This window comes from Neolamprologus brichardi, chromosome 14 (genome assembly GCF_056152115.1).
Source record: "Neolamprologus brichardi isolate AB-2024 chromosome 14, ASM5615211v1, whole genome shotgun sequence".
NCBI lineage: Eukaryota > Metazoa > Chordata > Actinopteri > Cichliformes > Cichlidae > Neolamprologus > Neolamprologus brichardi.
In genome coordinates this window covers 9303870-9319531 of record NC_142117.1, presented here as the reverse complement: position 1 = coordinate 9319531, position 15662 = coordinate 9303870, and the positions used below count along the sequence as shown (strand labels likewise).

Genomic DNA, 15662 nt, shown 5'->3' with positions numbered 1-15662 from the left:
CAGTTTAGCGCAGTAATTAGCGTTTGGGAGCGCTATGCCTCTGCCAAGTTCCATCCGCCCAACATCTGTTCCTCACCTGCCTCCGGGGGCCAGTGCTCTTCCACCTCGTCCCCTCTCCCCCATCCCGCTCCGCCGCCCATCTTTGCCTCGCTGTAGGTGGCAAAACACTTATCAGGTCTGGAGTGAAGTGACAGGTCTGTTGGCAGCTGGAACCACTCACAGTGTTCTTTTGAGACTTAAGAGAGGGAGACCCCCCCCCCATCCACCCGCCCACACACACACACACCTCCTTCGGTCACCTTGACCCTTCTCCCTGCCTCTCCCCTTCAGCTACAATTAAATCACGAAGGAGCACGTCGGGCCACCCAGCCTCGACGGCGGGCGTGCGCACCATCAGCATATCTTCAGCATATTCGCCCTGATGGGAAGCTTCTGCACTTGCCTGTGTGTATTGGATGTATTTCTCGCTCCGGCGGTGATGGATTTTCCATTTTCCTGTTTTGTGTGGTGGTGGCGCACTGTCGAGAGAAGCCTCACGTCAAGACCGTTGCATCTTCTGTCACTCGCCGTCTCACACCGTTTGCTCGGTGCCATTTTATGATTTTGCTCTTGCCGGCAAGCCGTGCTTCTCCATGACATGGGGGCCCATTTAAGTCTGATAAGTCATTGTTCAGGCAATACAGAAAGGGGGGTGGGGGTGTTCTTTACAGTAACCAAACAATGTTGACACCTCCCAACCCTTTCAATTCTCTTACTTTCTGCCCTCCTTTTTCTCTCCGTCTGCTCTTTCTTCATCTTTCTTCGCCTATAGCTTGTCTGCGGGCAAATTGTCATCTCAGAGTCCCTGCCCCTAACGGGAAGGGAGGGGGTGGGAGAGTTGGGTGTGGGCGGGGTGAGGTGGCGGGGATTATGACAGAAGCAGGATGAAGGGGGGCAGAAAATAAAGTTGCTCTTATCAGAATTTGCCAGGAGCAATGTGCACACAAAGCTGCTTGGGAATCCAATTTAGTCCTCGCTGTTAGTTTAAGTGATATCAGCGCAATTAGCCGTCACAGGTCAGAGTGTGAGACCAGCACGTTAAGTGATTTCCTGAAATCCCACCAGTGGAAGCACAAGAGGATGTCAGTTCTCGAAGTTAAGAAGAAAAAAAAGCGTTCCGACCCCACAAATGGACCGCTTCTTTATACGCTCCTGCTAATAAATGTCAGCCGTCTCTCGCCTCTTTTGTTTTGCTCACGTCAGCTGCTCACTCTGGATTTAAATGGATTTTCTTGCTCTATATCTCGCTACAAGGGTGACTTTGAGCTGTTTTAGTTTTGCTTGAGCCCCTGTGTAACTCAATTGCGCTTAATGTTGCTTTTGGGTGCACTACTAAGAATGGCTCCATGTTGGGTGGGGAAACGGTGGGAATGTCCTTGGTGTTTCTCACAAGAGCAATTAGACACTAAGTACGAAGGGGCATTGGCGGGATTGCGAGTTTGATCTATTTATAAATGCTCCAGTGTGCCTTTCTGATGCTTTTTGCTTTGCCTGTATGTTTCATTGTGCACCTGTGAAGGAGCAATAGGAATAACCCAAGGTGACCAAGAAGTAAACGTTAGGGTTTGTTTTGTCCGGCTTTTATTCAGCCACAATACAGTTTAGATCAAATAAAGTTTAAATTAAAGGATTTCTTTTATGCGAGGTGTTAAATGTTACCATGGAATTAACTGTGCTTCTTACACTTTAAATAACGTTCTCACATCATGTGAGCAACACTTACAATATTAAGAAAACATAACAAAGCTACATCAGGAATATTGCTGTACAACACAAAGGAACCTGTGAAACGCAGTCCTAAAGAACTTTCTGTCTTCTGTTTAAGGACAGGTATGTTACTTAACCCTCTGAGGTCATCGAGATACCACAAACTTCTTGTTGTTTCACAGCCTGTAGGTCTTGGGTTTGAATCTGCTATCTGACTGGAGCTTTTTTCTGTGGAGGTGGATGTTCAGTCTCAGTTGTATGGTTCTTTTTGTTTAAGGGGGACAGCCAATCACAAGTAAGTTGGCTTAAAGAGAAAGAAGCCTGGGCTTGTTTCAGACTGTGACTGAATAGAGAGCGGAACAAGCAATATAAAATAAATCTGTATTTTTATTAACTATAAATCATATATAAACTCTACTAGAGATCAAGAATCCAAATATAGAGTTGAAAATAACATAACGGGTTTAAACTTTGCTAAATTTCTAAATGAAGACAGTGAGGTTCTAATGTGGAGTCTTACAAATGAGCCTGTGATTGTTAGTGTAGAGCATTTTAACTTATTCATGAACTTTCTCAGGCAGGAGTGGGCTAGACCTTTTTTTTATATAATTCCCAAATAAAAATCATGAGGTTTTAGTAATCTGCTTGCTTTACATTTTTATTATTCTTTCCAGTATTTCACCACGTATGTATTCTCTGCACTGGTATCTTTCTCAAGGATGATGCTGAGAGCATGTGTGAAACAGTTACAACTGTTATTTCTCCTCCACTGCAGATAGGGACAAAGAGCAGCACAGAGCAGATATGAATATCGCAACAATATCTGTTACAGCGGCTGCTGGTGGAAATAAATAGCTCAGCAATATTCCCAGAAAGCATGTGTTTCTTCTATGCAATACAATTAAGAGTTGGACCCACAGGAACATCCATAAATGTTAAATTAAGCCAGCATTTCTTTCCTACAATGTTAGAGTAATCTGATTGTGAAAATGAGTTAGTTGGCAGGTAGGTTGTTCCAAGCATCTTGGAGAACCTGCCACACACTGGCTCCATAATGTCAATATCAAGGCTCTGTGGGGGTCGGCCATCTGTAGCGGGGCTCCTTCTGAAGTTTAGGGTCATGTCACGCTGCAGACTGAATCTGGGACCAGCCAGGTGCTCTCTGATGGGTTTGCATGATGGATAAGAACATTTCCGGCATCTAGTAAAGGCAAACTTTTTTCTTGAGCTTCCTCTCCCCAAAAAAGCTTTTTGTTTGCTTAGCTGGTTTCTGTGTGACAGACATTGATTAAATCTGACCTCATCTTTCTTTTTCCTTCTCTCTTCTCTACCACCCTGCTCTCTAGGGGAGATCTGTGCATTCAACATACACGGGCTGGACGCACCGTTCGAGGCAGTGGTGCTGAACGGTACGTCTGGTGAGGGCCAGCTGAGGGCACGGGGCCTGGTGGACTGCGAGTTACAGAAGGAATACACCTTCATCATTCAAGCTCATGACTGCGGGTCGGGCCCTGGGGGCATCGAGGGCAAGAAGTCCCACAAGTGAGTAAAACAGACAATGGGGTTTGAATAAAGCAGGCTTTGCGAAGGTGGACAGAATGCACTGACACAAAAATACCACCAACTGCAAGGCCTAGACAATTAAATAAACAAAACCCGAGTTAATAATGCATGTCAAGTGCTTGGGCTACATTGTGTAAGGCTACAAAGTAGAAAAGAATGAATTATTAATTTAGACAATGTCTAAACTCACATTATCAGCTATCCTAGAGGACGGTGGAGCTTTGGAAAGACTAACGAAGACAACTAGTCGGCTTTATGTAACTGTGAATATATATATACAGTGGAACCCTGGCTTACGAAGACCCCATTTAACAAAAAATTCAAGCTATGAAGGCACTTAACGGCAATATTTCTGCCCATGGTACGGCAAAATGCCCGCGTAACGAAATAGATAAAATAGAAAATTAAAAAATAAATAAATAAAATTCCATAATGTTATGTACATGTACACGCACGTATGTATACATGCATACGTATGCTTTCTTCAACCTCCGCCACCTCCTCCTCCACCAAGAACTTCGTTTTCAGCCAGCATTGCCTCACTCAAAAAGCAATGGAAAAAAGTGCTTCGACTTATGAAAATTTTGACTTACGAAAAGACCCTCTGGAACGAATTAATTCCGTAAGTCGGGGTTCCACTGCATATATATATATTAGGGGTGCAACGATACTCGTATCGATATTGAACCGTTCGATACAGTGCTTTCGGTTCGGTAGGCATATGTATCGAACAATACAAAATTTTTAATTTATTTTATCAACTTTTCTTCTGACAATGTCGTCTGTGTTGAGCGCTCAGTGGATCTGCGTTCGACTACTCCGCCTAGGCTGCACTATCAAGCGCAGATCCACTGAGCGCAGGGCAAGCTAGCAAGACAGAAGCTAAGCTCTCCTTGCAACATGGCAAATTGAACCTCCCCCACCCTCATTCAGATCTGGCTTTGGAACTATTTTAGTTTTCATGTGACGTATGACCCTGAAGGTAAGCGCGTCATGGACTAAAGTAAAACAGTATGTTGGATGTGCCAGCAATGCTCAATTACATGGGTGGGAACTAGTGTGTTAGCGCAGTTAGCTCGTTAACGTGTTGGCCATCCAGCCCCACGCACGGGGCGATCCGCGGTAGCTCATTAACGGAGATTTGCCGTGTTGTGGCGTTAACGTCATTTCAACGAGATTTACGCTGACAGCACTAGTGGGAACACAACGAATATGACTGCACATTTACGCCGACATCATCCTAGTGGAAAGACAAGTGGAAGCAGAGTGTGTGTGTGTGTGACAACTAAAATGTGCGTCCACATGTTTTGGATGGTCCAAAAGATGAGACTATCAGCAGTGAGTTCCTACTTTATTCTCAAAATGCTAAGGAGCACCTCTGCAGCTTATGTCAGTAGCAGCTCTGCCCTTCAGCAAGATGGATACAGCTCTGTACCTTCATGTCTTGAGGCCCATATACACAGAAAGACAGTTATTTACATATGTTTGGTTCTATTTAATCAAGTATTCTAGAAAATTATTGCGGTTTAAGTTTGTTCGAATGTGTATTTTGTAAATTTACCAGATGGTTTAGGGGCATCAGCTTAGTAAATATGTTCTATGACTTATGTCTTTTATGCATCAGTAAAGCAGCCCGCCCCCCTTCTTTAGTGGGGTGTTATTATTCATTGTAATTAGTAATGAAAAAGAGAGAGCATCACAGATTATGTAGAAGACATCGAGTCTTTCAGTGAAAAGGTGTTAATGTAAAAGCTGATAAATGCAGCTTATTAAATTGCACTTTAGATTGTGACCCAAACTGTGACCATTTCACAACCCTAAGTAAATACTTTTGTAGCCTAAGCCTAATCAAATAGCCCATTTTTGTTGCATAAACAAAGCCAATTACTGCATGAAAGTAAACAGTCACCAAAAGACCAATTAAAAAGCTCTTTGGAACAAAAATAAAATCTAAAATATGGGACTCAAACTTGTGTGATCATTGAAGTGAACAGCCCCAAAGCCTCGTTCTGTGAAGTTTTGTTTCTGTTTTACCCTGAACACACACTACACTCAGCATCAGCCACCACTGGTATGTATGGAACAGATTATAAGTGAGTACCTTGCATGAACCAACTGTCTGCAGCACCAGATTCAGACCTGAAAATGATTTTTTTTTACAGAATGACTCAAGTAAGCAAAATACTTCAATGATGCCAATGCAGCTTTCATTACAAGAGCATTATAATAATAATAATAATAATAATAATAATAATAATAATAATAATGGATTGGATTTATATAGCGCTTTTCAAGGCACCCAAAGCGCTTTACAATGCCATTATTCATTCACTCTCACATTCACACACTGGTGGAGGCAAGCTACGGTTGTAGCCACAGCTGCCCTGGGGCAGACTGACAGAAGCGAGGCTGCCATATCGCGCCATCGGCCCCTCTGGCCAACACCATTATGTAGTTATATTTATGAGGCCACTGTCATTGCTAATCATCAAAAGTCCATGGGTTGTATATCAGTTGTAGAATTAAAGAAAAAGTACCTTGAGAAAATTAAATGATGCTGTCTCGGGACTAATTATTTTAAAATGTATAGTGCTACATATTTTTTTATGATGATGTAGATGTCTCAAAAACTCAAGTTCATGAATGAGATTGATAAACTTGGTGTTAAGGGAATAAATTTGATGTTAGATTCAGTCTCTCTGCTTCTTCATCGTGTACTCAGCCTGATCATCCTCACAGCATGTTCCTTTTTTAGCACCAGTTTATGTGTGTGTGGTAAACAGTGTGTGGAGTTGTGTTTGCGCAGCTTGTTTAAACTATGAAAATATATATTTTAAAAAAACAAAGCTGCACCAAACCTACAAAAGAACCTGCTTGTTTTTCTTGACTGTGACCTGATTCCTCATGATGGACGATTGTTTGCATCTTCACCACTGAGTGCATCCCTCTTTACACATCCAATTGATGCTCGGTGCTTGCGTCATTTTTAGGAGGCTATTAACTGCAAAGAAGGTGGAGTCGCCTGCAGTCTCCCTCTCAGACTGCCTACAGCGCCAACAACCTCCAGCTAGATGTCAAGGCAAGACTGTGTGCAGTCTGAGGCAAAGCACAGGGGAAGAAAGTGCTTAAATAACATACTTATTAAATTTGTTTTTCTGAGCACAAAATAGGCATCAAATATAACTTTTTAAATCAAATTTTCCTTTCAAGTGTCATTCTATTTGGAACAAAATGATGTTTCCTGCCAGCACAACAGTGCAGGTTATAAGAGAAAAAAAAATACAGTCAAAATTAAAGGGAATAAGTAAACCAAATTAGAGCAGACAAGGTAAAAAAGCAAAGTGTGGAAATATATGGAGTTCACAGACATTTGAAATGTCAAGAAAAATGGGGCAAAAACAAGAACTCAGAAAATTTAAATTAGGTAAAAACTTACAAGTAGATATCTAGTCCACTTAAAACGAACGTGTTTATATTCATTACAGAAAATAAATAACCTTTATGTACGACCCATTGATTATAATTCTGGGTTTAGACTGCACTGCTAGAGATTTGTAACATAACATTAAGTGAAGCTGAAGAAAAAAAAAGCTTGATATCTGTTTTTTAAGTCTGTCTCACATCTTTGCGAGCATTTATACTCGTGCTCTGGTCTATTTTCCAGTATGTGGCAAGTAAATTGCCAGAACACGTGTTGCAATTGAATTTTACTTTAAACAACAGCAACTACACCCAAAGAGGAACAGATATGCAGAAAAATACAACTAAATGTATCTGGGATTGAGCTGGGAAGACTGCATGCACTGGCAGAAGTCTGGCTATTGTGTTTGAAATGTAGGCAAACCTGACATATTTTCAACCGACAACACATTTCACATTTTCACATTGTTTCAAGGTAGAATTCTTGCACAAAATAGTATGTTGTGGTATTTTTTTACACCCTTTAATTACATATTAGTCCAATGGCACTCAACATATTTCTTTAGCTCTTCCTCCTCCAGCCTTCACTTGGTCTCAGCTTGATTCCAGAATGCTTTGAAAGCAACACCCACTTCATCTCTCCAAATACTGGTAGACTATACTTTAAAGAGTTGACCTGATAAAAACAATTTGTCACACTTGTTGGCTTTCCTGAAAGCAGCTTCTGCCTGAAATTGCTCTCAGTCCAGACACCTCCCTTTGTCCACTGTGTAATGCACATCTCTCCTCACAGTCTCTCCACTCAGCTCCCACTCTCACCTCGGCCAACAACGCAGTCCAGCACAGAAATCTATCATTGTGTTGGTGCATTGACTGTTATTGTTGATCATTGTTATGAATAGCTGCCACATTCATTCAATGAAATTAATGAACAGTGAAAAAAAAATTTAATGTTTTAATTTAAAATACCGGTATATGCCTCATATTTGTGACTCCAGTAGCCTGCAGTCATGGACAGATTATGAGATTACTACCCTTCTACACAACACTAAAAACAACTACAAACAACACAATGTAATATGAACGTTACTGTAATTTCATTGCACAAAAAGACAAGAATGGATGATGGTGAGGTGCAAAATACAGGCTATAACTACTGAAGAACCAAAATGGATGTTAAAAGTGTACACCCACTCCAGAGAGTGGGTGTACTCACCCCAACCGGTCGCAGCCAACCGGTCTCACCCCCAACCGGTCGCAGCAGATGGCCCCGCCCCTCCCTGAGCCTGGTTCTGCTGGAGGTTTCTTCCTGTTAAAAGGGAGTTTTTCCTCCCCACTGTCACCAAAGTGCTTGATCATAGAGAGTCATATGATTGTTGGGTTTTTCTCTGTATCTATGAAGCGCCTTGAGGCGACTTTTGTTGTGATTTGGTGATTTTGAATTGAATCTTTGTGTGGTTGTTTTGCATCTCTGCGGTTGTTTTGTATCTTTTTGTGGTTGTTTTGCATCTTTGAATGGTTGCTTTGCATGGCTGTGCGGTGGCTGTGTAGCTGTGTGGTTGTTTTCATCTCTGTGTGCTTGTTTTGCATTCCCGTCTCTGCCTTCACGCTGTTGATAATGTTTTACATCCCTCCTAAGCTCCCAGGCATTCTGTTATGTCACACTATTACTTTCTATCAACATAACTCACTGCCTGCTGTGACGTAGAAACAGTTTGGTTGGTACAGACAAGCTGATGCTGAAGGGGAAATGAATTTGGGAACACTTTAAATGGCCTGTCCTTTTGCTGGCAACTCTCAAAGGATGAGGCTGGCCTTTCACTGCACTGCTCACTTGCTTGCTCCGATTTACAAAGAAGCTAGCAGGGAAGAAGACGAATCTCTGCCTGAGGCTGTGCTTAAATTACACATGACACATCAACAGCACAGAGAGAAGGCAGTCAAGAAAATTAGCCGCTAAAGAGGACAGGGGAGGGGATCAGGAGTGACACAGGATGAGTTCAAACTCATCTTTCTACCCTCTATATATTCCTGCTCTGCTAACCACTGGCTGCTGCCCTACTTCTCCCCGTAGTATTTTTTTCCCCTGGCTGGCTGCAGCTCAGCCAGCGCTTGCTGTCAGACGCTGTCCTTCTTTCTGTCAGGCCTTCTCTCTTTGTTACAGGCTGCAGTGTTTGAATATTTTGTTCCACTGCCTCTGCATTCACAAATGGATGCTCTCTCTGCTCTGGCTATACAAATCTGTCTCCCAGTGTGAGTTTTTTGCACACAAATGAGATGTTTCTTTCTTTTTCAAAATGCCATGTCAAACTTTGAATATATACATCCTGCAGAGCCAATAAAAATGTTACATTCCTCCGCATTTGACGACTTTGTCAAAAACCGCCGAAACAGACATTTTTATAAACAACGACATTAATGACTCAGAGTCAAAGCACCATTTTAAAGGATTCCCCAGAATTACTCTTCTTGCCACTGCCCTCAGATATATTTTACTGCATTAGTCACTTGTCAGCAAAGTGCAAAGCTTGAATGAATTCACCTTAAACTCCTTGAGGCAGTTTCTGCTCAGGTCAGCTTTAAATAAAACACAAATTACACTATAGGGCTGACCTCTGTCAAATCTGAGCTGTGAAGTGTTCTCAGCCTTTGTTGCAAGGAGCCATAAATGTAATAAATGTCCATTTTGTGTCAATTGATTTAACACAATAATGATTCAGCTCAGGCATTAATGAAAAAGTCAAGCAGTGCTGATCTTTGAGAAAAGAAAATGCATCTCATAAGCAGGAATGACTTAACCACACAGAAATGTTATTAACAAAGAAATCATTATGATGCATCTGCTGAGGCCACGTCGTAGCCGTAGGGCGGCTCATGTGGCGGAGCACGTTGTCAAGTAACTGCAGAGTTTGCAGTTTGATCTCCGGCACGTCCGCATGGAAAAGTGTCCTTGGGCGAAACACGGACGCCCAAGTTGCGCTTCCTGTGACATGCCAGTTGTTTCATGGCAGTTTGGCTGTCATTTGTTGTGTGTGTGTGTGTGTGTGTGTGCGTGTGTGTGTGAATGAGAAACACATTAAAAAGCACTTTGTAGAACTGCTACATTAAAAGTGCAGCTGGTTACTTGTCCAGCATGTAATGTAGGTGCTTTGGAGGCTGCAGGCTTTCAACTCTGATATAACATGCAGGACAAAAATCTCCAAACTTTATTCTGTATTACAGAACCAACATTTTGCAGACCAAGTTTTAGCAATTTGCTTTTTCAGACAGAAGTTTCCAAGGACAGAGTGCTTAGTAGGGATGGGTATCGTTCAGGTTTTATCAGATACCGGTGCCAAACCGCTACTTTTGAAACGGTGCCGGTGCTTAAACGGTGCTCAAACCAGTGCTTAAAGAATGGAAAACAAAATTGCTCCAAAAACCTCTCATGTTCAGCTGTTTTTTTGTAAAAAGACAACAATGTTAGCCTTTTCTGCAGCTATAGGGCATATATGGTATCACTCTTGGCTGGAAGCAGTGCTTAAACAATGGAAAAAACACAAACTTTGTCCAAAAACCTCTCATGTTCAGCTGTTTTTTTGTAAAAAGATAACAATGTTAGCCTTTTCTGCAGCTATAGGGCATATATGGTATCACTCTTGGCTGGAAGCAGTGCTTAATCAATGGAAAAAACACAAACTTTGTCCAAAAACCTCTCATGTTTAACTGTTTTCCACTTTTTCTTTGGTCATTTTAGCCTTTTTGGCCAGGGTGAAGGGAGTATCTGCCATCAAACAAGAAGACAGCCGCATGTAACTACGACAGTGTTTGCTAGTTCACCTTACTGCATTAATGTAATAACGTGGTTAGCCTACTCAACGTAAATTATACACGAACAACATGAAGCGACTCACGCAGAGAAGAACGGCTGCTGCTGCATCATCATCCGCCATCATTTCTGCTACACTGTCAGAGCTAGGGGCCAGGACTCTCCTCTTCGGGTTTTTGGGGGATGTTGCTAACTCCGGGTCAGATAACAGGCACCACACCCACCGTAGATGTGCTCGATGTGAGGTCTCGCAGCAAGCTATCAAATACGGCGCATTTTTCGGCTTTTAAAAAAACGCTATGCATCACCAGGTGTTTCATCGGATTTGAGGTGTTACCTCCTTTGACAGTATCACAGTATCAGCGTAAAGCACTTGTTGCAGGCTGCTGAGTTTGCATATTTTGCTGTGAAGTACAGCCAGACTTCTGACCGCTTTGCCTTGGGCATTTTTAATCCGTAGCTATGCTCTAAAAGAACGTACGTACCTGGGCCCGCCTACTATCCTCGGAAACGTAAAATGATTGGCTAGAATTCAAAGTGTATGACTTCTCAGGAAAAAAAAGCACCGAAATAAAGCACCGAAATGTGCGCTGCTTTTCGGTCTGGTTACTACCGTTTATGTCAGAACCAGATACCGGTACCCATCCCTAGTGCTTAGTGATCAAGCTAGCAATTTTGGTAAGAAACTGCATTCATAAACTATAAAGGTGCAATGCACAGACACACATATATGCTAAATGGTGCCTAGTGATAGAATATGAGAACTTCACTCAGCGTAACTGAAAGGTCTTGGCTGATGTATTCCACGTAGCAAACCATAGTTTTCAGATAACGCTGTTGAAAACACCAGGACCTCAATGAATGTGAAAGTTGAAAAAACTATCCACAGAAACCAAAACATGTATGTAAACATTATAAACGTAGTCGGGCATTTTAACAAAGGAGTTTATGGAGACTCCCTTTTGCTGTCAGACTCGTGGCCATTACAGCAAATGCAAGAAGGAGTTAGATGCAATTTTCAACATCTGAGGTTGCAGCTTGACTGTGACCCAAATTTTCTTTCTCTCCTTTCTCTCCATACCCAATGTTTCTTGTATCATTGAAGGTTTTGTGTGGGATTTATGTTCTGACAAAAGAAATATACTACTCTGCCGAGTAGAACTAAACAGCTGTAAAGTCAGCGTTTATTTAAAACCCCCAGATTTATTGTTTTAGGGCTGATCGTTCCAACTTTTTAATCAGGAAGGGATCAAAAGTTACATCTGAGATCTACCCGTAAAATCACAGTATGAAAAACAATGTTACGTTTCTTTTCTGGTTATTGAATAATTTTTTTGTGCCTCTAAAAATGATTGAAATTAAGCAGCCTATGTGGGGAAACTACTTTTCAGTTAAACTTCTGACAATTCCTGCTCAAGGGGACATAATATATACATTTCTTTCTATAATCGTTTAGGGTAACTTATTATATGATTTTTTCTTTTGCCGGTGCTCCTGTGAAACATTAAATAGAAAGCTCAGAAGTCACAGTTGCAGCTACAGATGTAAGCACTGAGCCTTTGGGATGGACAGACTTGAAATCCAACCAAGTTATAGCAATAATAAGCAACAGAAGACCAGAGGTTTGTCTATAAGGAGTATAGCTCACCTTTTCCCGCTCCCCTCTCTTAACACAAAGTTTCTACAGAGTAATTAGGCGTAGGGGACGTTTCACTGCCTTACAAAGCAAGTCATATTCATAATTCCTCCCAGGACTCACACCTAACCGTGACACGTGTATTTAACACTGGCCCAGGGGTTAAGAGCCTGGAGGCTGTCAAGAAGGGTAATACATTCACAAGGTTAGGTGTTCCTGGACGTGTGTGTTCATTTGTGTATGTGTTCAAAAGAAACTCTAGACTCAATGTAGACACACATATGTTTCCTCGTGTCCCTAAATAGCCACACATTCGCACACTGTGCTCGGCAGTACGGTAGTTATTAAAGTCATCATTAGAAGCCTGCATGTTCTAACCTCGCCGCGTTTATGAAAAGCTAATTATCCAACTGAACAGCCAGCTGAAGGACAGCCACGCACGCCCACACACACAGACACACTCTTAAACCCCAAATGCCGAGACAAATTCACACTCATATACCGACATTTACATACAAATAAGGCAAACAGTGTAGCTGGGGATAGATAGGCTGATTTTGCATCTCATAACCGACTCACAGATACTCTCCTAAAAGCACCTTTCAACATTAAAAAAACAGGGAAAAAAAAGGGAAGAAAGTCACTTCCTCGTGTGTGAAGAAGTGTGCCAAACGCTGTGCCTCGTTAGCATAAGCTGTCATGATAAATTTCTGCAGTGAGAAAACCAGGGGACTCCTCGCAGATACTGCCCTGTCAGTGCGTCGGCTCTTTATTCTACCAAGAATCTTAACTTCTCACTTGTCACACTTGATGCTAATATGAGTGAAACCTCATTCTGTCAAAACCTGTTAGTTGACGTGACTATTATTCCCACCAAGCCAAGAAAAAAAAAAGAAAGAAAGAGAATACACATCTCGTGTAGAAATATGTTGTTTATCCTCAGCTCACAGATTGTAATGGAGGAATATATGCTACACGTTTCAATTATGAATTTGCACCGGCAGGAAGTGCGCCATCTGTGTTTGTCTGCATCGCTTACCAGACAAAAGAAAGTGAAACCCGTTCCTATCCACGATTCAAGCCACAGTCAGGTGTTAATACACATCCACTGACACCGAGGTGCTCGTCAGCAGAGTTAAGCAACAGGACATTCAGTTATAACTATTTTACTTTTTATGTATTATATAGTTTTATTAAAATATGTTATTATATAATATTTGTAATGTAATACTTTTGCACTACTTTGAGATTTTATGAGACCCAGATTTGGACCAAATGCTTAAACCATTGTTTTCAATTCATGGGCTTTAGATTAGTGAGAAAAGAGACGTGCATAATATGTAGTCTTCTATTTTAAATAGATTATTAACAGCTATAGTGGAAACTACTACAATGTTATATAAATTCTATAAACTTTTATCAAGAAAAGAAGAAACATCAACAGGTATAATAAAGATGAAACAGAGAGAAGTGCTGGGAACACAACAAACAAAGAATGCAAACAGACTCTGAGATTCATTAAACTACCAGTTTTAGAAGACGTAACTTGGAAAACAAACCTGAGATACTTCTTGAGCACAGAAATTACATTTAATTATAGCACAAGTTCATATACTCAGTGCTGGAGACATTGTGGAAAAAAACAATGCATATTACCTGTATGTTGTTTTTTTTTTTAATATGAAGCTATTTTGTAATATGTGTAATATAGATAGATAGATAGATAGATAGATAGATAGATAGATAGATAGATAGATAGATAGATAGATAGATAGATAGTTAGTTAGTAATGGCAGATAACTGGTGTATCTCAGTCTATTAGTCTACTTTTTTTAATGTTTTGGCTTAGGTGTTTTTACATGTGGGACATGAAACTGTTTATGACTTTGGCTTAGGTTGTAGTTCCAGTGACGACTAAACTATGCTTATGTAACATCTATAACAATTCCAACTCTCTGGTTGTCTCTTTAAGCTGTCATAGCCATCAGTCACAGGTTGGATCAATAATATCACATGTGAAGTCAGGAGGATTGGCTCACGAAGCTGAGAACTGAACTGGATTACCTTGCAGCGAAATCACCTCTTATTGAGATTACGCCGGCCTCCGTGGAGTCTCTTGTGGCTGCTCCCGAGGAGGATTCTTGTCGATATGGAAATGCAATTTCCTTGCATAGTGCTGAAGTTACTATCCTGTGTTGTGTTGTGCATTGATCCCACTGGCATAGCTGGGGTTGTTTATTCCCATTCCGGTCTTGCACGAGGAATCTGACGATTCAGCCTCTCGGCTAATTCTTGTCAGAGATTAATTGAGTCCTTTCCCTTTGTGTTGGATGTTGACTTGTGTGTGTATTGGAAGAGTTCAATACTATCAGTCTGTTTGAGTGCCAGTGTTTATAAATAATGAGCGCAGATGAATATATAATAAGCTTTGAACAATGCTAACCTGACATTAGCATGCATCGCCTGCCTTTAACATGCAGCTGGTATCTGATTGTGTCGGCGTATGGTTTAACTGGGTTAACATTGCTTGGGATGCTTTTCATTTTCCGAGATACTTACATCATTGAAAAGAGACCGACTACTTCCTTTTATTAGATATACAGTGTTCTATGTAAATGAGACTGCATTCAGGCAACTGGGGTTATTAAGCAAAACAAAGTTACACAATTGTGTATTTTATGCATGCTGCGTTCAGTTCTAGAAGAGTGATTAGATGCTGTTAGAAGCACTTTAAACTCTCTGGTCATTTACTACTTTTGATGTAGCTGTTTGAATGGAGAAAGTTAACAACAGGAGCATACTAATATTGTATTTTGATTAATTTTGAGGGAACATAGAGGAAGACTGATGCCCTCCATCATGTTGCTATTCAGGAATACTATTTCAGTCAGCACCATTATTGAAAAAAAGACTGAGATTTCCATGTGTAGTAATTTATATTTGGCAGCTTGGCTTTGTTCTGGGACTTACCTGCTCTTCCATGCGTGTACGTGGAATGCATAAGGCGGGGAGTGCTCACCTCCCTGTCCTTTTATGTGCATACATGGAGAGCTGGAGGCAGAGAGAACAACACCAAGACCCCAGCACAGGCATCAAAGACGACCGTTATATTTAAGTCAGATACAGATTGAAAGGAGGAGCTGCGGTGGGGGTGGGTTGCATAGCAGCTAGCAGGTGCAAATCAACTGTGGGCAGGTGAAAGCAGCTTAAGTAGCATGAGCTACATGAAAGAGCCAGTTGTAGGAGCAGAAAGGGGATCAGCTGCTGTGAGCTGATATCTATTGCAGATGTTCACAACATAACCAGTAACTCAAATATCAGAGATGGAACGAACTTTGTTGATTCAGTCTTTTCAGAAAATACCCCCAAAATATCATAAGTTTGTTCAAGTGTTAAATATATAACATCCATTATGAACATGTCTCAAAGGAGGAAAGTAAAGTAGAACCTTAGAGACTTCAGAGTGGGGAGGTCATGGTGCTGTGAGCC

The 15662-nt window shown here is 41.3% G+C and overlaps 1 protein-coding gene across 1 annotated transcript in view; it reads left to right on the top strand.

The window, feature by feature from the left end:
* LOC102783717 (calsyntenin-2-like) overlaps window positions 1-15662 on the top strand; it is a 321541-nt gene that overhangs the window by 177386 nt on the left and 128493 nt on the right. Inside the window, exon 3 of the mRNA XM_087850771.1 lies at window positions 3093-3288. Within this exon, the coding sequence (XP_087706897.1) occupies window positions 3093-3288 (196 nt within the window). The remainder of the gene's footprint in view (window positions 1-3092; window positions 3289-15662) is intronic.